Source organism: Delphinapterus leucas, chromosome 5, assembly GCF_059928025.1.
Source record: "Delphinapterus leucas isolate spDelLeu-1000000601 "Yukka" chromosome 5, BTC_Dleu_Yukka2, whole genome shotgun sequence".
Classification (NCBI taxonomy): domain Eukaryota; kingdom Metazoa; phylum Chordata; class Mammalia; order Artiodactyla; family Monodontidae; genus Delphinapterus; species Delphinapterus leucas.
The window spans coordinates 1,265,541-1,292,756 of record NC_143133.1 but is presented as its reverse complement, the minus strand read 5'-3'; the positions used below and the strand labels follow the sequence as shown (position 1 = coordinate 1,292,756).

The following is a 27,216-nucleotide window of genomic DNA, read 5'->3' as shown; positions in this document are numbered from 1 at the left end:
CGTCTTTTTTCTCTCTGTTGTCTTTTTCTTTTTTTTTTGGCTGCACTGCGCGACTTGTAAGACCTCAGTTCCCCGACCAGGGATCGAAGCTGGGCCCTCAGCTGTGGAAGCGCCGGGGTCCTAACCACTGGACCCCCAGGGGAGTCCCTCTGTTGCTCTTCATCTTTATGGTGTACGGCATCTTACAGGCTTTTTGTTTAAACAGCATGCCTAGGTATGGATTTATTTTTATCTGTCCTGCCCAAAACTTGTTCAGCTTCAGCCATGAAATGATCCGTGTCACAGAGGTTCCATAAATTCTTTCTCCATCCCGCCTCTCCCCCAGGTCTCCCTCCCGTCTTCCTTCTGGAACATCTACTGAGCGTCTGTCTTCCCGTCTCTCGGCCTCTTTCTCCAGCCTCATCGCTCCACGTTCCCGTGCCGCGCGTCCAGACAGATTCGCGGATGCTCCTTCTGCTGCAGTCACTTCCCTGCTGCGGTCTAACTTTTCTTAACCCATCCACTGGGTTACTTTCAATGACTATATGTTAACTCCCAGTTTTAACTGTTGGTTCACATCTGCCTGATTTATCCCTCAATGTCTTGTTCCTGTGTCTCTAAACCTCCTTTTATGGCTTTAACCATCTGTAACATGTTTATTTAATCCTTTCTTTCAGATTTAATCTTACCCCCTCAGATTCTCACCGAAGCCAAGCCTTCTATGTGAGGGTCTGCTTGCGGAGATCCTGTTCTGTTACGCTTGTACGCGTGTAGGGAGGTGCGGCTTATCTTTTACTCTTGCAGGAAATGGATGAGGTATGAATTGTTTCAACGTCTCATGCGTCATGGAATTTATCTTGGCTTCAGCCAGGTGCCCTCGGTGAATTATCATTTCAGGGACTAATTTGTATGTTAAGTGACAACCTGGCATTTTTCACAACATGTAAGTAGTTCAAACTTAGACACCTAAACACAGGAGGGCATAGGCCTAGGGTTCCCATTTCTAATCAATTAACCCCCCTCACCGCCACCACCCAAAAATGAGGGGGGATGGCAGAGGGTACGTGAACTCGCCACCTCCTGGGGTTGTGTCTCCTTGGAGCGACCAGAAGGGGCCTGTCAGCTGGGCATCCAGTGTCCCGGACGTGCCCGCTCTTCTCCACCCGCACGTGTTGACAAATCGTCTTACCCACCTGCTGAGAACGCTGACCCCTCCAGCAGACAAATGTTCACAAACCTGGGCTTCAGACACCTAACAAGCAGCCCAGAAGACTCCACTATGTACCTGGAAGGATGTGCAATTCCCCTAACCATGCTCTTCTCTGACCCTGGGAAAGACTGTTCAGTGTGCCCGTCACGCATCAGAGGGACACGTGACGCTCCAGGAAGCCCTGCGCCGAGAGCCGGTCACCCTGGCCCTCAGGCGGTGGCCAGAAGACACTGCGCTAAAGGAGACAAGCACAGGTGCCTGAAACACACCTACGCAGACGACGTGACAGCGTCACCTGGTGTGCAGTCCGACGCCACAGGAAGCCCCGTGCGGACAGACACGGGCCCTGAAGACGCAGCGTGTTACCTTGTCTATGGTGAGCAACAGACACGGGCCCTGAGGACGCAGCGCGTTACCTTGTCTATGGTGAGCAACAGACACGGGCCCTGAGGACGCACCGCGTTACCTTGTCTATGGTGACCAACAGACACGGGCCCTGAGGACGCAGCGCGTTACCTTGTCTATGGTGAGCAACAGACACGGGCCCTGAGGACGCAGCGCGTTACCTTGTCTATGGTGAGCATGTAGAAGTGGGTGATGTCGTTCTCGTGTGCGCGTCGGATCCTTGCCATGCACTCCTCCTCGTCGATGAGCTCCCCCACGTACTCATTCACAAACTCTCCCTGGAAACCAGAAGAGTGCGCTGCTGATGACCAACGGCCCGGCCGCGCCTCAGCGCTGGGGCCCAGAGCCCACGCCAGGAGCAGGCGTCAGGCAGGGGGCTCGCCAGGTCCCTGGACGTTACGGCCAAGTTGGGCGATTCTACGCGTGTCTCGTGGAGGCTGTCACTGAAGCCTGTACCTGAGCCTTCTTCTGGAAGCAGCAACGCGCTAACCCTTGCTTCCCAGCACTCCCGTGTCTTGGGGGCGCTTGTAACCGTCAGCCCCCAGCTCCCACAGAAGCCGCCCTCACTGCTCGACCTCCCCAGCAGAGACAGAGCAGGCGTGGAAACACTCCCACAAGCTCTCCTGCCAGAGCCCGGATGAACCAGCCGGCAAGGCAGGTGCAGGAACAGGGCTGCTGGGGTTTTTCTCGGCGCTGCTGGGATCAGCCGAGCACAGTCCTGGGTCTGAGGCTGCCGCGCTCGCTCGCTGCAACAAGCACGCATCCCGCCATTCAGCCCGCAAGCGGAGACAGGCTGTGCGTGGTCCCTGTCACCTTCCGACAACCTGGTCCCACACCGTCCCAGGACGGCCCCCACGGGAGCTGCGTCCACGACGCTCTGCTTGGCGACCCTCCTGGCTGCCCTTCTAAGCAAACCTTTCCCTTCCCAACAGCAGCCGTTAGAGTTCTGACTGAAGGCACGTTTCAAGGAATTTAAGGGTTTCACTCTGATAGATATCTTTCGTGGAATGTTTTACAATCCTCAGTTGTAACAACTCAAAAACCGTTTTCGAAATACTGTTCTCACATGAGTGCAAAAGCACCACGGGCAAAGCCAAGTCCGAGGAAGCGGCGAGCGAGCCCTGGGGACGGACACACACGCGCGCACACACACACCTTCCTGATGTCCCTCTTGGCCACCAGGCCCCAGCCTTTGCCGTCCGTCTTGATGATCTTGGTCTCGGGGTACTGGCGTTTGGTGAAGCACTGGTTCTGGCAGGACTCGCCCGCGGGGCACACCTGCGGGTGGCACTCGAACATCAGCATGCGGTTCAGACACTCCGAGTCGGAGCCGCAGGGGTTCTCGTCGGTGGGCTTGCAGTTGCACTTGGGGATCTCGGAGATGTCCGCCGTGTGGATCTGCACTTTCCCGTAAGGCTTGTTCACCTGCAGGTGAGAGCCGGCCGCCTCAGCCCACTCGCCCCCGAGTGCTTCCAGAATCCCGGCTGCTGCGCCTGCCCCGCCCACCCAAGCCTCCCGGCGGTCTTTCAGACTCAGGCCAAGTGGGGACACGGCCGGGAGGCAGGCGGAGGCGGGCCCAGCCCTGCCCTGGGAGCTTCGCGAGGTGGGCTGCAGGGCAGTCCCCCCAACACCCCGTGCTGGCTCATCTTAGCGCTGTGTTCTTCGTTCATCCGAGAGCCAGGCTGTGGTCGGAGGAGAGAGAACCGCATAGGACCGCTCAGTGATGCGGGGCACCCAGCCAACACCACGAGACCTGATCCCCTCACCCAGCGCACAGAGGCACCCGAGGAGGCGGGCACACGGCGGCCCCACCCTCATCAACGCACAGCTCCTTGTTAAGAAACCAGAGCAAACGATAAAGCAGCAGCGAGAACTGAAAAGAAACTAAAGCAGAGATGAACAGCTCTGGGGAAACCGTGGTGAGAGACGCCCTCTTCCCCCATGGGGGAGAGACTGCAGTGATGCCAGCGCGTTGGGGGAAAATCCGGAATAGGCCCCAGGAGTCCCAGTTTCATGCTCTCTGACCCAGTAATTGCATGGCTGGGAACTCATCCCGAAGAAAAGACTAAACACGCATTAGTAGAGGGAATGCTTCCTTCACACAGACATTGACTGCAGCCCAGATTTTAGGAGCAAAGACTGAGCCCCTGAGCTGCCAGAAGTTGGCCAGCACGCGTCGAGAGGCCGCGGGGCCCCGGGCAACAGGGTGCGGGTGCACCGGCTTGCCAAGCGTGGTCGGCTGCGGGGCTCCAGGCCCACGCACTGGGGAACACGGCCCCTGCCCTCCCTCCTGCGCTCCCCACACCCCGAGGCGGAAGGGCGCTCTATCAGGGGCTCCGGCCGCGCACTGGCCTGGGGGGGGCCACCGCTCCTCTGAGCCTGTCTGCGGCACTTGGTGACGGCGTACGTGGTCTGGGAGGTCGGCCTGTCCCTCTGCCCCTCCTGCCCCAGGCAGCCTGGCCAGGACTGTAGTTCTAGCCCCCGCTGACCAGCAGGCTGAGCCTCACCCGGAGGCAAAGCAGAGACCGCCTGGGCAGAGACCCCTGCCCACACCCCGTGCCCCCGTGTGGCAAAGGACACGCCGGGTGGCGACGGCATCTTCTCCCCGCCTAGGACGCCTCGTGCAGCTGTCCTGGGCACAGACCCTCGCTTGTGGCCAGCCTCCTGGCCGCCAAGCCCAGCCTGGGGAGGAAGAGTCCGCGGGCCTGAGAGCGACTCACCCCCACCCCCTGCCCCAGCGCCGCCAGGATGGTCACCTTGATGTGCTTGTAGGGTGGGGGCCTGCGCGCGCTCTCCTGCGTTTCTCGGGCTTCCCTTTGAAGTTTGATTTCACGGAAACGAGCTTCGGCTTCTTGCAGTGCTAAAAAGTCAACAATGTGTGAGTGAAAGATTTTAGCAAATCAACACATCCGCCCTTTACGCTCTGTATTTTAACGGTTTAGTCTAAACTTCCATCTCACTGCTAAGTGTTGTCTGCAGTTTCCTTAAGACCAGAGGTGGGCCGCACGGCATCCACACAGACGGGAGCTCGGGGACGCCTGCTGGCTAGAGAACCCGGGGGCAGCTCGGTGGGGCCTCTTGGCGAGGGAGCGCGGCGCGTCCGCCCTCCGCACCTGCCAGCCGACCCTAAGCCCCCACACGCGTCCACGTCCGGCGACCTCCCTTTTGTAACAATCCTTGAGAAAGCTGAGGGGTCGGCTGTGCGGAGGCCCCAGGCCAGCAGAGGGCCCGCGGCCACCTCCCCGGAGGGGGCGAGGGCACAGGCCCCGCTTCCCCACCGTCCTCACTTGCCGCCCGTCCCGTCCCCTCTGGTCGACCGAGCGAGACCTGCGTGCCGTCTTCTCTGTCCCCACCCAGGCTGTGGAGTTGGGGGCAGGGCATCCTGTTGACCTGCCCACACCTGCCCCTCCGGGCACCTGAGTGTCTGCTAATGGGCAAAGGGAGCCCGCAAGCCGGTGCGCAAGGCCCGGACCGCAGGCCAGTTTCCTGCACGCCGCCATCTCACGTAAAGGCAAGCGGTAAGGGATTCCTGGAAATTAGTACGCAGATAATTTCTTAAAAATAGCTTTAATGCGTGTTAGTGAAAGTCACCACAGACCAATGTTAGAAAAGCCATTAAACAGTACCTCTTACCCTCTGCTTCAACAAGCCAGTCTACAGACCTACTTTTGTCTAACGTAAAGTACAGCCGGAATGCTCAGTCCAGCGTTTTCTACAGAGGCCAAACATTTGAAGCAGAAATGAGGACTGGCAAGGGCACCCGAGCGCGCTGTCTCCGACCACCTGGGAACCAGCCTCCGTACCGTTTTTGAAGACTCTTCCGATCCCGCTGACCCCCTGGTAGCGGCTGCCCCGGTCCCCCTCCATGTACGGGAACACTCGCGCCTGATGCGTCCAGTAATAATCTTTAGACCCAAAGAAAAACACAGGGAATTCTCCAATCTCGTGCTTCATTTTCTGAATATTTGGGGGAACATTTTTGGGATGGCAAACTTCTGCCGGCCACCATCTATTATAAATATTAAAAACAGGATTCACAGACTCTTCAGAGAGAGTGACAGTAATTTCAATGCGTTAAGTTCTGTAAAGTAAAAGAAGACATTTGAACAAGGAAAGAGGGGCAGGCGCCTCCTCCCACACCTGTAGTTCCCCAGCTTCACCCAGATGATGTCCTGGAAGTGCAGCTTCTTCCCGGCCCTGCAGTCGTTGCAGAACCAGCTGCCGTCGGGCATCTCGATGTTCAGGCAGTCGGGGTGGAAGGCCGCCGGGCAGGACTCACAGCACAGCAGGCTTCCCCCTGCACAGAGGGCGCCGTTTAGCCGCCGCCCCCCCGCCCCCCTGCCCGGCTCAGCCCCGCGGCCTTCCCAGTCTACAGCTCTTATCCTCTGACCCTCAGACAGTAGCTTAAAGAGTCACCTGCAGGTTAACACAAAGCACGTTTTGTTTTCACCACTAACGATGCCCCACAAGCCTGTGAAACGGTCACAGTCAACTCACAGAGATCCCACGTATGCTACTCTACATGTGCAAGCACGGGGCGGCGGCCGGAGGGTGGAGAGCCAGAGCCCGAAAGGCACTGCAGCCGGGCCCACCCTCGGCCCTGGGAGCTCCGGGAGGAGCAGCGCCCTGACCGTCCAGATGGACCCGATGGAACCGCAGGGCCGGACGCAGGGGGGCTCCTCACCTTTGGAGCACACGAAGCACCAGCTCACGTTGACATGGGCGTGATGCCTCTTGCCCTTCCGGGCAGTGAAGTGATTCGTGCAGATGACGCTGTTGGACGCGATCACCGAGCATCCCGCCGCCAGACACGCGTCCCCACCATGGTAGGCGACCGGGCATCGGACACACCGCATCATTTTACCTGGAGAAGGGGAGACACCCCAGAGCCCAAGGCACTGAGCAGAGCACCCCAAGGAACCAAGCCTCCACAGGGCTTGCAGGGCTGCTGCGGAAATACACTGGAAGCAGTTGATGAAAAAAATAACTAGAGTGGGAGGGTAAGGATATTTATTAGACGTCATGAAAACACCTTTCCTTAAGGCGACGGTGCTTCTAAACGATGTCAGAAAACCGTCAGGCATTTAAAACGCTGTTTTCTAAAATGAGGTCAACCAGGGTTTCTCGGCCTGGGCACTGCTGGCCCAGCGGGGGCCCGCGGGGCCGTCCTGTGCATGGGACGGTGGTTAGCAGCACCCCGGCCTCTACCCGCTGGGCGCCAGCAGATACCCCGCAGCATCTCCAGACACGGCCGTGTGTCCCCTGGAGGGCCGGCTGAGAACCGCTGGCGTCAGGAAGCAGAGGTAACCCGCCACCCCCAATCCCACAGACGTGACATAACGTAGACGTGACTGGATTTTAAAATATTTTTCTCGCACGTGAAGGACCATTAAAGCCAGAACAAATAGAATCCATCAAAATGGCTCAAAGGCCTCCCGCTCCTAAAGCCAGGGAACTTTAAGACGACACTTAGGGCAGGAAGGAAGGAGAATATCAAGAAAGACCCTAACCACCCCCACCCACCCATCCCCACCCCGTGTGGAGTCAGTGACAGGAGAACCACCAACTGTTCCTCCAAATCCACATCAGGGGTGACAGGCCTGACAGCCCCTGCCTGCCCTCTACGCGCCCGGGACCGCATCAAACCGGCACGGAGGTTCTCGCTCGCGTCTGTACCTTTCGACGGCCTCGGGTTCGAGGGGTTGGAAGCATGGCAGCTCAGGCAGCTGTGCAGAGGGCAGCGGAAGCCCCGGCTCTCGAACACCGTCAGCGGGAACTTGCGTACGCAGGCCTCGTGGTAGAACTTCCCACACTGTGACACGACGCAGCGCTTGACGTCGGTCTTGCTCTCCTTACACACGAAACACGAGTGAATCCCTGACGGGGTCGGAGGGGCGGAGAGAGGGGCACAGAACAGGACCTGAGCTGCAGCTCCTCGTGGCTGGAGCACCGGCTCCTCCTTCAACCCCACCGGGATCTGAGCCCCGGCTCTGCCGCAGGGACAGGCTCGTCTGACCAGGCGGCCCAGGTGGGGCGCATCCTCAAACGAGCAAGGAGCTCTGGGGAAGGGGCTCCTCCCAAGAAAGGCTCCCACCCTCCCTCCGAGGGCAGCAGACCAACTGCAGAGGTGCCCCACGGCCGGCCCCGGGGGCTCTCGGGAAGGCTCCGGGTGTCCTCCCGACACGGCACCAGTTGTGAAGAGTCCAGCCAGGGGACGGGAGGTGGACAGTGACCTCAGCCGAGAGCCGGAGCACACGGCGGGGCGGGGCGGGGCGGGACGTACCTGAGGTGCACTCGCTGCACGTGAACCTCCCCTCCGGCCTCCGGGAGAGGCCCAGGCAGGCCAGGTGGAAGGCGCCGCAGCAGGGGCCCTCGCACAGCACCAGGCTGCCCGGCTTCTCGCACAGCTGCAGGCGACAGGGGCGCGAGACCAGGTGTGAGAAACAAAACTCCACACAATCCCCGGACCCCCAGGGCTCTGGGGCCCCGGCCGAGGGGAGGGAGGAGGGCCGACGAGGCCGGGCTCCCCGACCGGCTGCTCAGAGGCCGCCCGCCCCTCACCTGACACACGTGCTCCTTCTTGGCGGTCACTCCTCGTTCAGACCTTTTAGACGAGACGGACACTTCGGTCTGGGTTTCGTCCGCACTCTCGTCTGGGGACTCCGGGGGCTCGTCTCCGGGGCCATCCGAGACCTGGGAGGAAAGAGGCGGACGACAGTTCACAGTGGCCGCCAGCAGCCCCGCCAGCTCCCCTCACACGCGGCCACCACTGGTGTCCGTGACAACACACTTGCCGATAAGCTGTGTACAAATTCGGAAACGGGCTCCAACCCGCTTGATTTTTGGTACACAATGTGCGCAAGGGGCACAAGGCTTAACAGCCTCTCCCCATTCCTTAAAAGTGAAGTAACTTTTATGAAAACCCAATTTGGTCTAGTAGGTGACCTAAGACAGGCTTGGGGACCCAGAATCTTGGCTTTTCTTACCCGATCTGCTAAAGGTTCAACTACCTTAAGGGAAGGGAAACAAGTTAACCTCCAACACGCTTTTGTGTCAAGTGCAGGCCTTGGTGGCGCGATCGTGTCACTCCGGCCGTGGTCGGACGGTCGGCGACCCGGGACGCGCGTGCTCACCGAGGTCAGGAGCCGGTCTTCCAGACTCATCGCACCCGTAACTGACCGCCCGCCCGTTCGCCTCCCCCCACGGGGACAGGTGGGGAGGGGGCACACGCTGCTGCCTGTGCCCACGGCAGTCCGCGCGACAGGCGGAGAGACGGGGACTCGGAGCAAATGCGGTGACTCACGGGCCGTGTTCCGTCCGTCTCGCCTTCATTTACCAGCGATGAGTGAGGCCGGGCTACAGCCTCCCCTCATCACTGTACACGGCTTTTTCCCTCACTTGACCAGCAATAGCAAATCTTTAAATAGAAATCAATAAATCTTTAGTCAGAAAACTTTCTCATATATAAAATTCAGGTTTGTTTAAAGCCTAAAAACACATTTGGTATTTATCTGATGTTTATCAAATAAATGTTGAAAACTGAATTTTTCAACAGAGCAAACGTATAAGCTGCATTTCCTGTACACCTCAATAATCACAGCAACCAGTAAGTATGATCTAGGCTTGCTGTTTGCCAGTGAACACAAAGCTAGAAATTGAATCGGGCCACACTGTTTTTTAAAAAAAAAAAAAACACCAAAAACAAAAGAAACCCCAGCAGCCCATTTACCCAATTCTGTAGCCTCACCAGTGAAATGTTCCCAGATTTACCTCCCTGAAATTACAGGGAGCAGCAGAAGGAAAACCCCTGATAAAACAAAGGGGTTTTTGCTGACTTAGAACCTGGTGTTAAAGTGGGCTGACTTTTTCGAGGGATGTGTTGGCTGACTTGGCACTGGTGGCAGGGTGATGGGTGTGTGGGCCACCGTGCCAGCCTGGACGCTCTCCTAGGCTTGACAGCGTGAACAGCACTAAAGCACAGGTCTCAGCCCGCTGCCGCGAGGCTGCCCAGTGGAGCCCTCCCCTACGGCTCACCTCCTAACCCTCCACACTGACACCCGAAAGAAGGCAGTAAACTGGAAGAATGCTCTGAGTTCAAACCCCAATTCAACGTGTCCGTCAGATGCAGGGTCACAGATGGGGGCGAGCACCTGAGGCGAGTCTGTAGCAGGTGCTGGGACAGCTGGGCACCGGGAAGGGCAGCAGCCCCGCTGGCCCCGGTCCCACTAGGCCGCCTGAGAACCGAGGCCCAAAGAAAGGGCCTTCACGTGGGCTCCAGGGAAGAGCCCGGTGCCCGACCCACCAACCCAGGTTCTTCCCTCAACGTGGCTGCAACAAATTTAAAAGCTAAAAAAAAAAAAAAAAAAAAAAAAAGAAAAAGAAAAAAAAAGGAAAAAAGAGAAAGAAAAAATGCACGGAGAGAAAGACAGAAAACACAGACCAGTCCTGGGTCAAAGGAAGGAACAGCACCTTTTATTTAAGATTTACAGAAAAAGTGAGCACGTTTCCACTTGGAGATATTTCCTAAATTAACAAAGTCTGGTTTGAGGAAATAAACACTGAATACATATTTTGAATGGAAGTATAAATGTTCACGACACACACGAGGCGCATGTCCTGATGGGTCTAAGATACACACACAGCATCAGACCTTACAACAGCACAGTCCGTGACGGGCGCGGGAGGGTCCAGCTTCCATCCCACCGCACCCCTTCCCCGCGACTCAGCGGACCCCTAGCACACGGCCGGCCGGGGGTCTGAGGGCAGAGCGGGCGGGCACCTGGCTCCGGCTGCAGGCTCCACCTCCACGTGCACCAGGGGCCGGTACTTACTCGGAGATGCGTTTGTGAAAGCGACACATTCACCTGCACGGTCCCAACACAGTCCCAAATCTCAGGCTACGACCTCTACGGTCTATTCCATATCCAATAGGATGCATTCGGAAAGAGAAAAACGCAGTGACTGAGTGGACGGACGCGGACTGCCGGGCACTTCCCGCCGCGCCCGAATCCACCAGAGCCATGCCTGCGGCTGCTCGACCAGCAGCTTAGCTCCTGACTTTCCAGTTTCCTCCAGTCTGAAAATACTCTACTCTACTCAGTATGTGACAGCACGGAACTGCCCGTTTGCCTCAGAAATACATTCCTCTACGGGCAGAGAATGCGGTCTCCGTGATCATTACAGGGATTTTTCAGGATGATTATTAACGAACATAATGTAACCTAGTGAACACATTTAAACCGACTTTGAGAAGCGACTTGTGCGAATCCCAGGCAGGTCCCTCCCTGCCGGGGCTGGAGAGCAGTCCCCTACGCCTCGGACAGAGTTACAGTGAGGTTCAAATCTTTTAACAAAACACATCCCTTCACAAGTTGAACACTACATCATTTTTAAAATACAATTACAGACCTTGAACAACAGATATTTCTATAAACCAACATTACTTTTATGTTTAAGTTACGCTTTTGTAAAGGAAGAAACAGATAACTAGAAGTGTGTTCACATAGGATTTTGGATTGACAAATGATACGAATCCTGTGCCCAGGAGATTTAATGAGCTTAAAGTCAAAAGACTAATCTCAAACAGGTCTTCCAAGTTAATATCACAGTGAAATATTAGGGTGGGATTAAAGTAATTTGTAAATTAGTCATTCATCACCTGAAATACTACAATTCAAACAAAAGTTATTGAACTTGTATTAAAGCAACCCCTCTAGATGACACAGCTCGACCCTTCCTAGCTGCGTCAGACCCTTCCTGTCTGAGTCATGGGAACACACCCTGGCTCTATCCTCACACCCACCTTCTAACCAGGCAGCTCCTGTGAGAACCGACAGCCCCAGGAGGTGACAGTGAGAACCACGTGGTGACCAGGCAGGCCGTGGGGCTGCTGTTCCAGACGCAAGGCCAGCCCTCGTCACAGATAAAATGAGTCTCTAAAATGTCCTATCAACCCAACATTGTCCCAACTGTGTCCCCAGCGGGGGCTGTCCCACAGAGAGTGGGCTAGAGAGGGGAGCTGGGGAGGGGCCTGGCTGGTGGCTGCAGGCGCCAGTGCTGAGCGAACCACCCCACCCCCACTGATGGGCTGGGCTGCCCTCCCCAACCTCAGCCGTTTCTGGAAGGTGCAATATGCCCCAGACTAAGGTTAGCACATGCTTCAAAACACATGCCAAAGAATTATATGCAAAACCCCAACACCTACATTCAGGCCAGAAAAAACTGTAGCCGTGAATCTACCAGGTAACCAGGTAGCTACAAAGGCATCTCACAAGATGAGGCCTGTCTGGCTCCTAAACAGACACTGAGCAGGCGGGAGGGCCCCCCAGCGTGTCCTCGCTGGTGGAAATGCCCAAAGCGAGTGGCCCCTGACCCTGGCAGTACAAGCAACAAGATGGAGGGATGCAAGGCATGTGTTTGTTACCTGCAAAGGACACCCAACTTCCCATCACTGGCAAGTAAATCAGCACTAATTTCTAACATTCTAGGTAAAACAGCAAAAACAGTACTTAAAAGGATGAAAATCAATTTCACTGACCAAAAATCCTAAAATATACAGGAGTCAGCCTATTTCTTTAAAAAAAAAAAAAATGGAAAGCCAATCATAGATTTGACAGCATTTTGAGAAACCTTTTCTAATAAGATAGTGATATTTCGGTTCTTTCAGCAGAAGACTATCATTTAGATTCATAATCTAAGAGATAAAACTGAGTCCTCAACAATTACTACTTCTGTTCACAGGTTTCTAAAAGCTGAGGTGGTGAAGCTATTGATTTTAAAGCAGAAATGCTAGTTCCACACTAAGTCAAGGCCGCTCTCACACGTCCACATACAAACGACCAGCTGTGACCAGAACAACCTTCAACGTGAACTAACACCTGAAAGGAGCAGAGGAGCTTCAGAAAGGAGCTGAGTCAGAAACAACCAAATGGAAAAGGGATCAGGCACACTTGCCAAAGTCACAGTGGCTGTACTCCCCAGCTCCCCTTTCAGACAGGAGTCCCTCCTGGGCCGGGGGTGGGGGGGTGCCTTCTCGCCCACCTGGGGCCACACGAGGCCTCGCCCAAGCCAGCCAAGAGTCACCACCCTCCAGGCAAGCACTGCTCCTTCTACTGGACTCAGCCAATGGACAGAGGACGCTCCTTTATTTAAAACACTTACACTGCTACTGAAATGATGAACAAAATCTCAGCTCTTCATCTGCCACAGTGGGCCCCACGTCCAGGCTTTTGGTGGAGAACCCTAATTTTAAGCCCACACCTGGGCACCTTTTATGTTGTCGGAAGTAGATGCTAATTTACAGTCTGGCTTTTCGTTAGAACATTTCTAAGACAGACTCGATAGGTATGAGAGTCACCCCCAGTCTGGCCACGCTCACACAACCCAGACCTAACCCTGGGGGAGCAGACCAGGGCCCAGGAGACCGAGAGGGGCGGCAAACCTTGCCTTGCCGCTGTCCCCTCCTCCGGTGTGTTCAGCTGCTCCCGTCCCTACCACGGCAGCCTCTTGAAATGGCCAACGCCCCCCGCCCCCGCCGTCCCACTCCCCGGCCCTGAGCACTCCACTTGAAACGTTCCTGTGGTTCTGCGTGGACTTCCCACGAAAACCACGGCATCAAGCACAGCTAACGCTGGGACGGGGACCTCACAGAGACCACCCTGGGAGCAGGCTAACCCTCCCGCACTCACACACGGCAAAGAGCCACCCTTTTGCCTTACGTTTCTGAAACTTCGCTTCCGTGTGAAACTTCACTTAGGTTTCTTGTCGGTTTTTAGGAATATCCTCTTTAAAATAGTGAGGTTACTTTCAGTTGGGAGGTATAAATGTGCGAGATACTAAAGAGAGGACTGAGAGGCAGCCTCACCTAAGTCCCCCACAGCTGAAGACTCTGGGAAAGGTGCACAAGGAGACAGGAGTCCGGGGAGGCAGTGGGAGCAGCGCTACCCGACACGGCACGGGCCCGGGGGGGCCGCTCCGGTACTGCGGGCTACCTTCATCTCTGGAACAGCTACCATCTCAGCTTCTGTACACTCAGACAAGTGTCCGCCTGTGGCCTCCCGTTCTGTTTCAGAGGCCCTCCTCGCAGCCACCTCCCCACCAGGCCCAAGCGTGGCACGTGGAAGGAGCGGTCACGGCAGTGACTCTGTGCATGGTATAGCCAGTCACCTCAACAACTGTCAGCTCAAATGACCGAAGACCAGGGTGAGTCAGCATTACTCTGACCTTAGGAGATGAAGACATTCCGCGATAAACAGCAGCACAATGAATCTGTACTCCTGCAGACAAACTCCTGCCTGAACCTAAGCTCTTTCAAAGCGGGAGCCCCTTCCACTCCCCTCCTTCGGGAAGCTGTGGGCAGGCCCTCTCGGGAACTCTGCCCCCCACCAGCGCTCCTCAGCGAGACCACAACAATGCTGACTACATCTGCCTCTGCCTGCTGGGCACCCTCCCCACCCCACCAGCGCTGAGACACACTGCGTCGCCCCCTCCCCCTCTCCTGCACGCACCCCTATTTACTCAGCTGAGCCTAAGTCTACGCTGCTCCTGTGGACACAGCATCGAGTCATCCCCATCAAAAAGGAAGGCGCCCCTTTCCCTGCTGGCTCCTAACCCACCCATCACGTGTCGGTCGCTGGCTGGCTACCAACTCAAAATCCATCATGCCATAATTTCAAACAAGTCTCTTAATCCTGACTGTCAAAGGCCTTCCAGGCTCGAGTCTTTACTTTGGGTAATGGCTTCTTGAACTAGGGTCATTTTTACACCACCGTTCTTCCACATTTTAAAATTTAGTGACTGGTTCTCTGAGAACCCTCATCAGTCCCGAGCTCCTCCACGTCCCTTAGGGACACAGCGTGACTGAGGCCGTCCTGGAGGCCCCGTGTCCACGGAGTCTGAGCAGAGTCGCGCCCCCAGCCACAGTCCAGTACCCGGAAGCATCAGTCAAGCCCGGCGCGTGCCGCTTCTAGGGTTACTTTATCCCCACGCGCACAGTGCAGTCAAGAGGATTGCTTTTCATGCCGAAGCAAAATTTATACTTTTGGATAAAAATGGAATGATGGTGATTTTATTATTTTTATTGTCATAACCATTATTGTCACAACCACTAAGTCCTTGCAAGGCGCCAGGCACCCCAAGTGTTTTACATGCGTTACACTACTTAATGGTTTAGAACACAAGTATTAGTGAGAAACTCTCATTAAAGGAAAAACACACCTGAAGAGTCCACTCGGAATGAACCGAGTGCTACCGGCCTGGTAACGTGAAGAGCCCTCCCGCCTCTATGACCTGAAGGGCACGGAGGCCTTTCCTCACCATGCAAACATGCGGACACCCTGGGGCACACCAGGTGGTCACCCAAGATTGAGACATTTAATATAATGGCTCATGTTCTACAAAAGCAACCAATGAAGAGGTTGGTGTAAACAACCTGATTATAGGACCCCCCCTAGATAAGGGTTATTGAATCAAAAGAGTTAAATGGTTCACAATGATACTGTAAATGACATTTTTTTCCTACAAATTTACTATAGCTAGTGTCATAGTAAAACTGTTTAGTAAAAAAAGACAGAATCAAAAGTCTTCCTGCCTTTTATGTTGGAAATTAGTTTACTATCTACAGGATTGAATACATTCCATTAGCAATGAGAACAGTCGACGAGGACTCTTTTTAATGTGTGCTGTTTGTTCGTTTTTGAAGGTACAGGTGCTGACATTTTTTTCAATAAAAATTCAGTTAAGTTATGAACTAGAGGAGAAAAACGACCTCTTAACAGGATGAACCTCTTCAGTGTGCTGTCCTTGTCACACGCCCAGGACAGCCCCTGATCGAGGGCATCCTTTCAACTTGAAATCTACATTGACCACTGGAATATGAATGTGTTTCTGTTATGAGATGAATGTGATTGGTTAAATGGCCTTGATTAGGTATCTTACCTTGGTCTTAAAATTTGTTATCTGTTTTCTTCATTGTATGTGTTATTAATACCAGTAAAAACAGATTATCACACATCTTCCATAACTGATTGTGAAAGGAATGCCACTGAGTGTGGACGATGACACGCCGCCTGCAGCAGACATCTTGGAAAATTACATCATTTTAAGTGCAGTACAGAGCAGCTGAGTTCAAATCCAACTTGGCTGATGTGGGCTCCCATAAAAGCTGTTACCAGTAAAGGCGAAAAAAATAAGAATTTGCTCTACTAAGGGAATAAGAAATGAAATTACAAAACACTTAAATCACATTAATTACTTCCCAGGCCTTTGTCATGCAAGTGTGTGATTTTAATCTGTCCGCCTCATTAGGGGATGCCGTACTACTATGGAATAACTATTCTAATGTAAGGTTTTATTGATCACATATACCTTGTTTGAGAGGAATTTAGACCACAACATGACCTAAAATGTCTTGAAACACCAACCCTATGAAAATTCCTTATTTTAATCAATGGTGTTGAAAGGAGAGAATATAAACATGCAAAGGGCATGTGACTCACCCCGAATAAGGGGCCAGTCTGAACCCTGCACACAGCAGCCCCATGGTCGCCCAGTGCCCACCAGAACCGGACCTAGCGGCCTCTAGAATGTTTCTTTACAACACTGCGCTTTGTCCCGCGTGCTGAAAGGCACTTAGCCTGGCAGACGTCGTAAATGTGCACTGTAGTTCAGTAGTGTTAACACAGAAACAGACAAGCCTTCTTGTTCGCCTAAAGCGGTTTTAATAGAAATGAACTCTAATGTGAGGTTTATATCAACTGCACAAAAGCGGCCTGATAGAAAAAGCCTAGTAATTTAAATGTTTTTTATGTAAGGAACAGAATGCACACTATGGAATCTATGTATCACCTTCAAAATGCAAAATGGTGTATGATTTTAATGTATTTAATACATAATATAAATGTATTTAATAATCTATTTCTGAAGTTCTAAAGAATTAAAAATCAATTAAGCCTAATGATTGTAAAATGCTTCATCTAAGTCTTCCCAAGTTCAGAACAAATGTCTAAGCCAGGAAGATGAAACTCATCCTGGTCAAAACCAATGTCACACCGTCAGGTGTGTCTGACAAACATGTTTCACCCTCTACCCGCCATCCTGGCCCCGCGGTGAGCTGCTCTAGATCCACGCCTCTAACCCACACGACTCACGACCAGGAACAACAGACAAGATCCCAGCGGCCTCAGTGTTTTTCTTTTGATGGTATCTGACAGCAGTGGAAGTAAAAAACTCCACCAAATAAGTGGGCCAAAATATGATGCCAGAAAAACTCATTAAAAAGTGTTTTAAACAAACTGCCTTAAGTAAAAGGGTCTATGGAACTGAAACTTTTAGTATTCCTCTTTAGAACTGCAGACCACCTTTTATTTAACATTTTAGGATACTAATCTGAACTTGGACAAGAAAACTAGGAAAAACGTTTTGTATAGAATTTGCCTTTTCATGTCTCAGTAAGCTCCCAGGAGCTCAGCGAATTCTTCCTGTGTTGTCTTGACCGTGCCCAAATGTAAGAAATGTTCAGTTACCTACACCCACTAAGACTGTCCGAGAGCGCCACCCCACACCGCCCCGAGGCCCCTGCATGCCTGCGAGAGCAGGTGCCCACCCCCGAAGGCCCGGCCCCTCTAATGGGCATGGGCAGCTAATGCTGAGAGAGCAGGGGACACCCCGTCCCCATCACGGACCACAGTGGAGACCACATCAGAAGTGCCACCTTCTGACCCACTCCCTGCCTCACTACCCTGCTCCGAAAAAGCCCAAGGTGAGCATCTCTTCACAGACAGTCTAAAAACAGGACTCACGTCTACAATGAGAAAAAGAATCACAGGGAACAAAGTAACAAGAAATTAAGACTCAACAATAAGCTCCTTGGGTAGTCTCTAAAGCTGGGAATCCCAGACTCCCTCTGGACAAAAAAGGGTCATTCCTACATTCTGAGGCTGCTTTTCATTTTGTTTTTATTAACGGCAAAGACTTCAGATTTGATGATGCTCTAGATGTCATGATACAGTGATGTGTGAGAGCCTCAAACAGCTACAATTTCACTAGCGGATACTTTCCGAGTCCAGAAAAGAGAAGTCACATTACCACGGCAGTCCTGACTCACCTCGACACTCAGGGACCTAAAAACATGCCAGAATTTAAAGGACCAAAGCTGTGGACCCAAAGTCACGGAAGGCACAAGGCACGTGCACAGCGTGTGGGCCCCGCCATCCCGCTGCATGAGCACACCAGCCCCGCGGGCAGCCCCACTGACGCTGTCAGGTTAGGACCGGGTGAAAAATCACAGAACCAACATCTTGAAGACAGATTTCAAGCACAATTAAAAGCATCAATACTGAAGTACAGCCACGTACATTTACGCATACACCGTGTGCGTGTGTATTTCTCTCTGAAACAGACACGGCTCAGAGCACCTAACCTCCCTGTGTCTGTGGAGAACACCCGTGTCACGCTGATTAAGTCTGCCCTTTATCACACTTCAGTGTGGGTATAGCTAAACGGCCTCTGTGTGCGTGCGTGATGGTCACTATTATTATGAGTTTACCTCATTCTCAGTTAAGGATGCAGAAGGAGAAGAGCTTTTGCTAAAGGCGAGCGACGCAGACGCCGCTGCGGGGGCCCGGTGCCGCTTCTTCAGGGGTTTGCAGGCGTCAGACAGATGTTTTGTGGCTGTAAGATAATTTTGGTTTATAAAGTAAAGTTTGAAACCTTAAACCCTCAATCTCTTTCCTGCTTTAAAAGTACCCCGCTAATAAATGAAGTTTCTGAAGATGGATTTTCTGGGCTTAACTTTTTGTTGTGGAAAAATCAGGGCTGATGAGCTGGACAGTGAACTCCCACGTCCCCCTGCCCGGCCCCCAAACCCACGCCTGGGCCACACCCGTCCACCCACGCCTGGTGCCACGTCCCCCTGCCCGGCCCCCAAAACCCACGCCTGGGCCACACCAGTCTACCCACGCCTGGTGCTACATCCCCTACCCCGCCCCCAAAGCCCCGCCTGGGCCACACCAGTCCACCCAAGCCTGATGTCAGGTCCCCCTGCCCGGCCCCCAACCCACCACCTGGGCCACACCAGTCCACCCACGCCTGGTGCCGCGTCCCCCTGCCGGTTCTTCTGCAGCAAATCCCAGACATGTGATTTTACCCATGGGAAGCTAGAGCACCTCTGCACGTAAGGTTTGAATGCGGCCACAACAGCACTATCACACTTAAAAGTAACAACCCTTTCTATCATCAAATGTCCACTCTGTTCAAATTGTTCACAAACGTCTGTTTTTTTAAAACAGTCTGTTCAATTAATTTTTAAAAACCAGTACAGCTCTTTATGCAAAATAAGGGAAACAGAGCCATTTCCAATCTTCACTTACTCTGAATTTTATTTTCCTTTCTTATTATGATTTGGAGATGGTAAGCTTTCTTTAATGAACTACCAGACAGATAGATACATCAAAAAGATAATTAATGAAAAGGTAAAAAGTGAACTGATTCCCCCTTCATTGTTTTGACAGTTATTTTTCACAAACATTTTAAGCTAGCTTCTTCAACATGTAGAACAGAAATAACCAGTCATTACTTTTGCTTTTTAGCTAATATACATAGAGAACTGGGTACTAAAAACAGTGGAATATACAGCAACAACTGGTACCATCAAGTCAGAAACCTGGACATTTCTGATTCGAATCACTTCTCTAATATATTTTAAACTGAAAACAATAAAGCCAAGTAGAAGTCAGCAGAAAAGTGACTTCAATAACACTTGCTGACCATGAAAACAACTTCACACTAAAGCACTTCACCCTTAACCGCATGAGAACCTCCTCCCACCACCCCCTCTAGGTCCCAGCTTCCTGCTCACATGCTCATCCCTGGCTCCACCCCCCCCAGGGGGGCTCCCCGAGGACAGGACCAGGCCGGCCGCCCACCGCCAGCCCAGGGGACCTGGAAGGAGCGCCGCCCACATTACCTGCCTGGCTCTTGAGCGAGGAGGCTGCCTCGATGGCCTTGCAAGAGCCTGTGCGGGATGTTTTGTCTGTGAACGTCTCTCTCTGTTATAAAAGGGGGGTGGTGGGGGGGGCAGAGGGAGGAAAGAAGGAAGGGAGAGCAAAGAAAAAGAAAAAGGAAAGAAAGGGGAAAAGTCTCCAATGTGAACGAACACAGGCTGCTGAAAAGCCGTGTGACAGAAACGTCTTCCTGCGGAGGCGTGCTCTGCAGACAGTCAGCGGCTGTGGCCGCCCAGCTGACACCCTCTCCGTCACTGGGCCGATCCTCCCCTGCCCACCCGCCCCACTCTGACAGCTGCTGGGAGGGAGGGCAGGGGCCAGGCCAACCTGGACCTAACCAGCCACTCTGAGAACCTCGAATGAGGCTCCTCGACATGCTACCAACCGTCCTCTGGGTTCAGAGTGCAGCGAACCGGAGGGAGCGCCACTTCTGCCCTAGGGGAGCCCAGTCCATGAGAAGTGCGCCTGGTTCGCTCCAGCCCACCAGGCGGACCATTTCCAATCCTGAGATAAGCCCCGGACCAAGCTCACAAACAAAGATCATCCGAAAGCACGTTTCACAACAGAAAAATAGCACACACACAAAACTATCATGAAGATTGGTCTAGCGCTCAGAATTCAAACAACGTAGTCTGGACAGCACTGGGGCACCACTGCCTCACAGCCACCCTGCCGCCCAGGAGGCCGAGTTTGCCCCGGACTCCAGCAGGGATGGGTCACAAGACCGGGGACAAAGTAACAGGTGCCCAGCACTGGGAATGCTACCTGGCCCATCCAAGTGCTCAAAGCATATTAGGACTTACACCTGATACGGCTTATAAACTTGGGTTTATAAACATCAAACTAAACACTACCCTCTTTAGAAATCATGTGCTATTTCCTGAGCTACCAGCTGGTAAAATTTCTGTCTAGCTCCTTAATGTGAATTTCGGTATTTCAAATGTCCAGGGTCACACACATTTTTTTTTTTTTTAGGTAAATCCTTTATACAAATATTTCAAAGCAACCAGTGTCAGCATGACTGCCAGTAAAGGACCACTTCAACGGCAGGCGGCCAGAGGAGAAACTGAATATGTGCTCCCAGGTAATTGCACACGTCAGTGTTACCTAGCTCATTACCTAGCTCATTGCTGGACACCTGACAGGTGCCCCGGGAGAGTGCTCTCCTGTCTGTGAAAATGGGGCAGGGCCTGCCTGCTCTCCTGAACTGCAAATATACCTTTAAAGAAATAAGACAGATGACGTGATGGCCACGTATTTATGCTTGAGCAATATGTGAGATTTATTTTCCATTCTTCGAAATAAAACAATAAAAAGAACTTCTCAATTTAGACCAGTAAAAGACAGTTCGGGGAATTCCCTGGCTGTCGAGTAGTTAGGACTCCACACTTTCACTGCCAAGGGCCCGGGTTTGATCCCTGGTTGGGGAAACTAGGATCCCACAAGCCGCACGGTGCAGCCAAAAAAAAAAAAAAAAAAAAGGGAAGAGTTTGAAGTTATAATCAAAATCATAAATCAGAGTACAGCTACACTGCCAGAACTACTATTAAATAAACATAAACTCAAATGTAAGGTACAAAGTCTAACCTCTCAGTTCACGAACAGGTTAACCGGGCGTCCAAATCGCAGAGCGCACTGGCAGAGCCCACGTTCTCTACACGCACGAGCACGCATGCCAGACACGACAATACAGGTCCTCTGAAGGTCTGACCCTTGGTCAGTTTCATGCTCCTCCAGGTACCAGGCAAGCTCTGCCCCTTGACACTGGCTGGCACCGGCTAGAGCTGTGAGGTCCTGTGGCTGCCTTTACAAAAGCTGGGCCTTTACATCAATACTTTTTTGTTGTATCAAACAGGCCTACATAGCCTGCTTAGTATTCACATTAAGTAAATAATAATATGAATTACTGATAAATGGAATGAGTTCATAAAACCTATCTCAATGCCTTTAATGGATTTTTAAACTTCTTATGAAAAATAACATACAGTGGATTTTGATGTTCTCCTGTCAACTCATTATTTATACACTGAATAATATGCCCTACATTCAAGAGTCATTTTAAGTACACAATTTTGTTGAATCTGAACATCAAGAATTATTCAGTGTTGGGATGTGTTAAATTCCCTGGCAGATAAAAACTTGCTCTCCTCAGCGGCCTTCTTGAGGAAGCTCCAAGGGGAAAGCCAGCCCCAGCCTCCAGCTGACGCCTGCAGAGGACGCCTCCCCGCATCCCGCCTGTGGCCCGGGGGAACTGGTTCCCGCAGCCAGGCCCACCCAGGACGTAATTACCTTCCGAAGACTGTGCCTGTCGGTCCTGAGTCTCTTCCTGGGAGCGTCCTCAACTTCAGCATCTTCTATAGGGTCCTGTGTCCTCTTCGTGTGGTTTCTTTTTTTCCCATTTAAGTTACCTTGGAATGGGGATGGGGGAAACTTACATGAAAAACCCTCCACAAGCTGTCCTCTAGAGCACTGAGCAGCTGCCCAGCGCCTTCAGCGTGTAGATCCAGCAGTGACGGGCCTCCTGAAACCCTGTTCATTTCCTCAGGGCCTAAGTACCACAGGTCAAATCTCTCTGCACTTTCCAAATGGCAAGTAGAAAATCCTTATCTCATCTAGGGATTATTATATTGGTATCTGTTACACTTTAATGTACTATAGCATTAAATCTAAATATAACCCAGTATTTTTACAAAATCCGTTAACACATTTCCTTAAAGAAGCATCTTAAGCGAAACAATCCATGTGTGTCTGCAGACTAAGCGCCTTCTACATGTTTGCTTAACTGTGCCACATGTTAGGTGTCCTCAGGGAGACCACCTGATCTGAGACTTAAGGTGTCCGAACAGTACTGACGGAAAAACAAGACGTAAAGTAAGAATGCAGATTCTAGAGAGAGAACTAATTTGAACACGCCAAGGTTTATTTAACACAAATCCAGTGTCTCCATTTGCAGGACTGCTTTACAGAGGTTCAGGGTTTGCTCCTGGACTGTTCACCAAACATCTCCTGGGAGGGCAGTGTTGTCCTCAAACCCTACGGAGGGGGGCGGAGCACACCCGCCAGAAGGCTCAGGTCCCTGCGTCCAGCAGCCCTGGGCTGATACGGGCCCGGGGCTCCGCCTCAGGTCCAGGCCCAACATTGCAAGAGAAGAGCAGAACCGGAGCGCTGGCCTCACCAGCTGCCAGTACCAGACTGGCATAAGCCGGCCTGAGAGTGGCCTTCACTAAGCTCTGGGCCGGCCTCAGGGGAACACCAGGAGAGGCCTGTGGAGCGATGGCTGTGGATCCACGGGCCTGCCAGCACCTCCTCGGCACGTATGCACTAGGTACAGCCCCCAAGGGAGTTGAAGTTGTAGTCCTTCGCCCTCTACATAAGGTCCTCCCCCTGTGTCGGGATGAGGCAGCGGTCGTTTCTTACAGAGATGAGCAAGATGGGCATCTGTCTGAATTCCTGACACTGAAAGGATGGGACAGCTGACACCATGGCCTGGCCCATCATCTTGGGGTCCCTGAGAGGGAGGGCTCAAGGCCTGCAGGGCAAACACACACCTTACACACACTGGGGGCAGGGACCACCCATGCTCCTGTCTGCCAAGTACTCGGGATGGTGACAAAGCGGGACACACAATCAAGTCACACTCGCTCTTCAAGGATAAGGTGAATCTGGCTTCAGTAAAACCTGACTATTCTTAAATCAGCAGTCACTGAAAGGGACACTTTTCTAGACTTAGCGTACTGATAGAGTCTGGTAAACTTTTTGCCTTTTAAAGAAAATACACAAATCCTAATCATCCTCCCTATTCTAAATCGTAGTATTCGCAACAAACCCTGAACAACTTGAATGACGTTCACTATTGATATCATCAGATGGTTGCTGTGGAGTTCTAGAAAGCCCTAAAATCGAGATGGGAACACGTGCGAACAGAACAGGAAGGCAACACGGATGTAGGCCACCTCGGTGCTGACCGAGCTCGTGCCCACGAAGCTCGTGCCCACGAAGCACCCTGTCAGGCGGGTCTGGAGGCCTCTGCACAACTCTTCAATGACGAGCCTTGAGAGATGCAGAATTCTTTTGTATGCCCAAACACATCACACCTATCTTCCCATTACAAGTGTCAGTTTCCCACAGGCAGGGAGGACACACCCAACCGTGGTGACCTCTCTTCCCCAGAGCTCACAGCATTAAGCCTCCCTTCTCTTACCATAGCCCAGGGCAGAGCGGCACTTTTTGTTTTTTCGCCCTGAAGGCCTAAGAAAAGAACCAGAGGCTACCCACATTCAACATCAGTCCACGGTCACCCTCCTCACCCTGTGAGCTCTCAGGCCAACAGGCCATGAACGGCCAGCCCCAGGGCCAGAGCGCCTGCCCACGGTGGGAAGCCCCCCACGAGGTGCAGGCGCAGCCCCAGCCGGGATGGCAGCCTCGCTGCAGGACAAAGGCCTGAGGTCTGACCCCGGCCCGTCACGTGAGCCTCGGCCCTGGAGGCCGCCTGGACTCCGTGCCTCCCTTCTGCTCCCTCACCACACCTCCCATACAGGCTGCAGGGGCAGGAGAGCGAGGGGCCCGCAGGGCCACAGAGGATCACGGAACAGCTCTGGCGACAACGAGCAAGGAGACCAGGCAGCGGAGGTTGCTTTACTGTGACCGCTGCACTCGGGTCAGAGCCGGAGCGCAGGCCGCCACACGGCACACACCACGGCTACGCAGAGGACATGAGCACAGAGCTACGGTTACCAGAGTCTTCTTCAGACGGGGACGGGGCCATGAGGGCAAACTTGGTGTGATAGCGTGCTTTCTGTTTCTCGTTGAGCATATTCCACTGGGATCCAAGCAGCTCTTCAATCTCCTCGGCAGAGGCGTCCGGGTGCTCAGCGACAACCTGCGGACACAGGAAAGGTGCGATAGGAAGGCTGGACGCCCGAACTCACACAACGCGGCGCACGGCCCCTGGCTACTCAGCACGTGGTGCTCTCACTTCCACGTCATGGAACTACGTCCCATAAAGGCTTCAAACAAAAAATAGTGTTTAACTGACGTTGTAACTCATTGAAAACAGCGCTGGTGGAAACAATTCCAGCTGTACTTGTGTAAATGCAGGCAATGATAAGTGATAAGAGAAAAAGTACACTTTTCCAAAATCACTAAACTGTTGGTAACTTGCAATTTCCTAGGCAGCCTTGAGTAGCCAGCAGGTGGAAACACCACCTCTGGGTGCAGGGGCGAGCCCTTGGCTGGTTTTCTCGCTGGCTGTAGCACCAACCCTCCTCCTTTCAGGTCCGCGCTCGGGAGGGCGTAGACGTGGCCAAGGACCCCGCCCCGCTGCGCCCTGAGACAGCCACTCCTCACAGCCGGGACACAGAGCTCCCCGGCCCTGCAGCACACGGGAAATGCAGATCCTCAGGCCCCGCTCCGGGGACGCGCATCTTCACAAGGTCTCCAGAAGAGCCCCGTCACCGGGCTGTGAGGAGTGGGTCTGGGCCGTGCACTGTGATAATCGGTGGTGTGTGTAGCGGCGGGGGGGGGGGGGTAGGGTGTAAAACTATGGTGCTCAGGTCCCTGCCAAGGCCGCTCCAACCCAGCGGACCTGCTTCTGCTATTTTAAAGGTTTCCCATGGGTTCTAATGTGCCCCGACTTTGAGGACCACCAATAGCAGGGTGCGAGGTCCATAAACCGCAGCCACAGAGCAGATCTGACCCACCTTCCTGTTTTCGTACGGCCTATGAACTAAGAATTGAGTTAACATTTTTAAATGTTGAAAAAAATCGGGGAACCCCCGATGGTCCAATGGTTAGGACTCAGCGCTTTCACTGCTGAGGGCGCGGGTTCAATCCCTGGTCAGGGAACTAAGATCCCGCAAGCCACACGGCGTGGCAAAAAAAAAAAAAAAAAAAAAAAAATCAGAGGAGAAATATTTCATAGCACATGATAATTAGAGGAAATTCGAGCATCAATGCCCACAGTAAAATCTTCTCTGAACTCGGCCGCAGGCATGAACTCCCAAGTCCTCCGTGGCTGTTTTCAGGCTACGACAGCAGAGCGGAGGAGGTGCAACAGAGACCTCTGTGCCCCAGGCCCTTCCAAGAAAGCTTTGCCGACTGCATCCGAGCACTGGCTGCTGGCTTGGGAGCCAGACCCCAGGTTCAATGTGGCTCGTCCGCCACAGCTCTGAGAAGTAACTTGGGTAAGGGAAGGTGTGTCTCCACTGCCCTCTGTGATGGACTTACCGTGACACTTCATCAGTGGGTTGGTTCCTGTCACCACCTGGACCTACTACTTGCCCAGCCAACACGGCAACCTCTGCCCCCAAACGCAAGCCCCAATCCACAACTCTGCCCCACAGATGGCTTCCTATGGCCTCCAGGGTCCCCGCGCCTCAACAGGCCCACCTTGGCCCTGCCAGACACCAGCACCCCAGCAACTCTGCACGTCAAAGCCCGGCTCCGGCTCCCACGCTCCCCCGGGCGTCCCTGTTCCCATCCCGCGCCTGCCTGGGTGTCTCCAGCCCCACACACACCTGCTCTCTCCTCTCAACTTGGGGCACCCTCCCCTCCCGCCCAGCCTGCCTGCCACCCCACCCGCGGCCCCCAACACTTCCAGCATCAAAGATCTGAGACCCTCGCGGCAAAGGTTTCCACGCAGAGCTGCAGATCCAAGACTCCTGGAGCACAGCACATGCGTCTGCGGGGCTGTCGCCCAGCCCAGGCCACAGCATCCCCGATCAGAATGAAGGGTAATGTAAGTGCTCGCAGCTGCTTCCCCAAACAGGACTCCGAAGCCCCGGAGGTCACCCTGCCCCTCGCACCTGAAGCCCGTGCCGAGCTGGCCAGCTCCGCTCCTGCACGTCCTGTGCCCGCCCACCCTTCCTGGCTCTCCATCCTGTCCGCTCACTGCTGACGCTCCATCCCAGAGGGCCCCCAGCCCAGGCCGCCACGGGTGGGACTCCTGCCGCTGCGCGCCAGCCAGGCAGAGGTGCACCCACTCCCGTCAGCCCGCACCCGTGCGCCTGAGCCACACGCCGGACGGCCGCCCGCAGGCTGGGCGCACAGCAGGCTGGACCCGCTGACTGCGTGGGCCCACGCGCCCGGAGACCTCCCCCTCCGCAGGCCGGCTGCAGGCGTCCTTTCAGCTCTCAGCCCGGCGCTGCCCGCTCGCACCCATGCAAGCAGCGCTCCGCCAGGACAGGAGATGCGCCGGCCACAGCTGCCGCCGGCCCGCGGTGCCCGCCTCCTGGGAGCGCCCAGGCGTTTTCACCCTCACCTCTGCTGGGCCCACGAGGGCCAAGACCGCTCACCCCAACGCACAGGTCTCATGAGGACGCCACACAGCACAACCGCTACAGGCTCTGCACGCGGGCACAGTCGGGGCCGGGTCCCGGTCTGCCTCCCGCCTGTGTCACTTCACTGCGGAGGGGTGGCTTCACCTCCTCGCGCTCAGCCAGGAGACAGGGCTCGCTGTGCTGTCACGAGAGCCGAACGGTTCCTCACTACAGCGTACTGGCAAGGTCTCCAACACGCGGAGCGCTCCACCGCGGCCACCGCTGTGTTTCTGATAAACCGTTTGAGACACACAACAGTACGGACAAGCAGCAGTCACCACGGCTGGCGCAGGCACAGCCGCCTGGC

At 53.7% G+C, this 27,216-nt stretch overlaps 1 protein-coding gene across 3 annotated transcripts in view; it reads right to left on the bottom strand.

The window, feature by feature from the left end:
- The window catches only part of NSD2 (nuclear receptor binding SET domain protein 2), a 77,699-nt gene that overhangs the window by 9,621 nt on the left and 40,862 nt on the right, over positions 1–27,216 (bottom strand). Inside the window, exons 6-18 of one of the 3 annotated variants that reach the window (XM_022554885.3) lie at positions 24,328–24,472; positions 21,883–22,001; positions 19,557–19,638; positions 18,138–18,262; positions 8,156–8,287; positions 7,878–8,001; positions 7,271–7,471; positions 6,279–6,458; positions 5,735–5,891; positions 5,398–5,603; positions 4,351–4,454; positions 2,750–3,019; positions 1,756–1,872 (exon numbers count right to left, since the gene is read on the bottom strand). In XM_022554885.3, coding sequence (XP_022410593.2) covers positions 1,756–1,872; positions 2,750–3,019; positions 4,351–4,454; positions 5,398–5,603; positions 5,735–5,891; positions 6,279–6,458; positions 7,271–7,471; positions 7,878–8,001; positions 8,156–8,287; positions 18,138–18,262; positions 19,557–19,638; positions 21,883–22,001; positions 24,328–24,472 — 1,962 coding nt within the window. Of the gene's footprint in view, positions 1–1,755; positions 1,873–2,749; positions 3,020–4,350; positions 4,455–5,397; positions 5,604–5,734; positions 5,892–6,278; positions 6,459–7,270; positions 7,472–7,877; positions 8,002–8,155; positions 8,288–10,044; positions 15,756–18,137; positions 18,263–19,556; positions 19,639–21,882; positions 22,002–24,327; positions 24,473–27,216 lie in introns of those variants that run through there. The other 2 variants (XR_016393178.1, XM_022554891.2) reach the window with 2 other exon arrangements.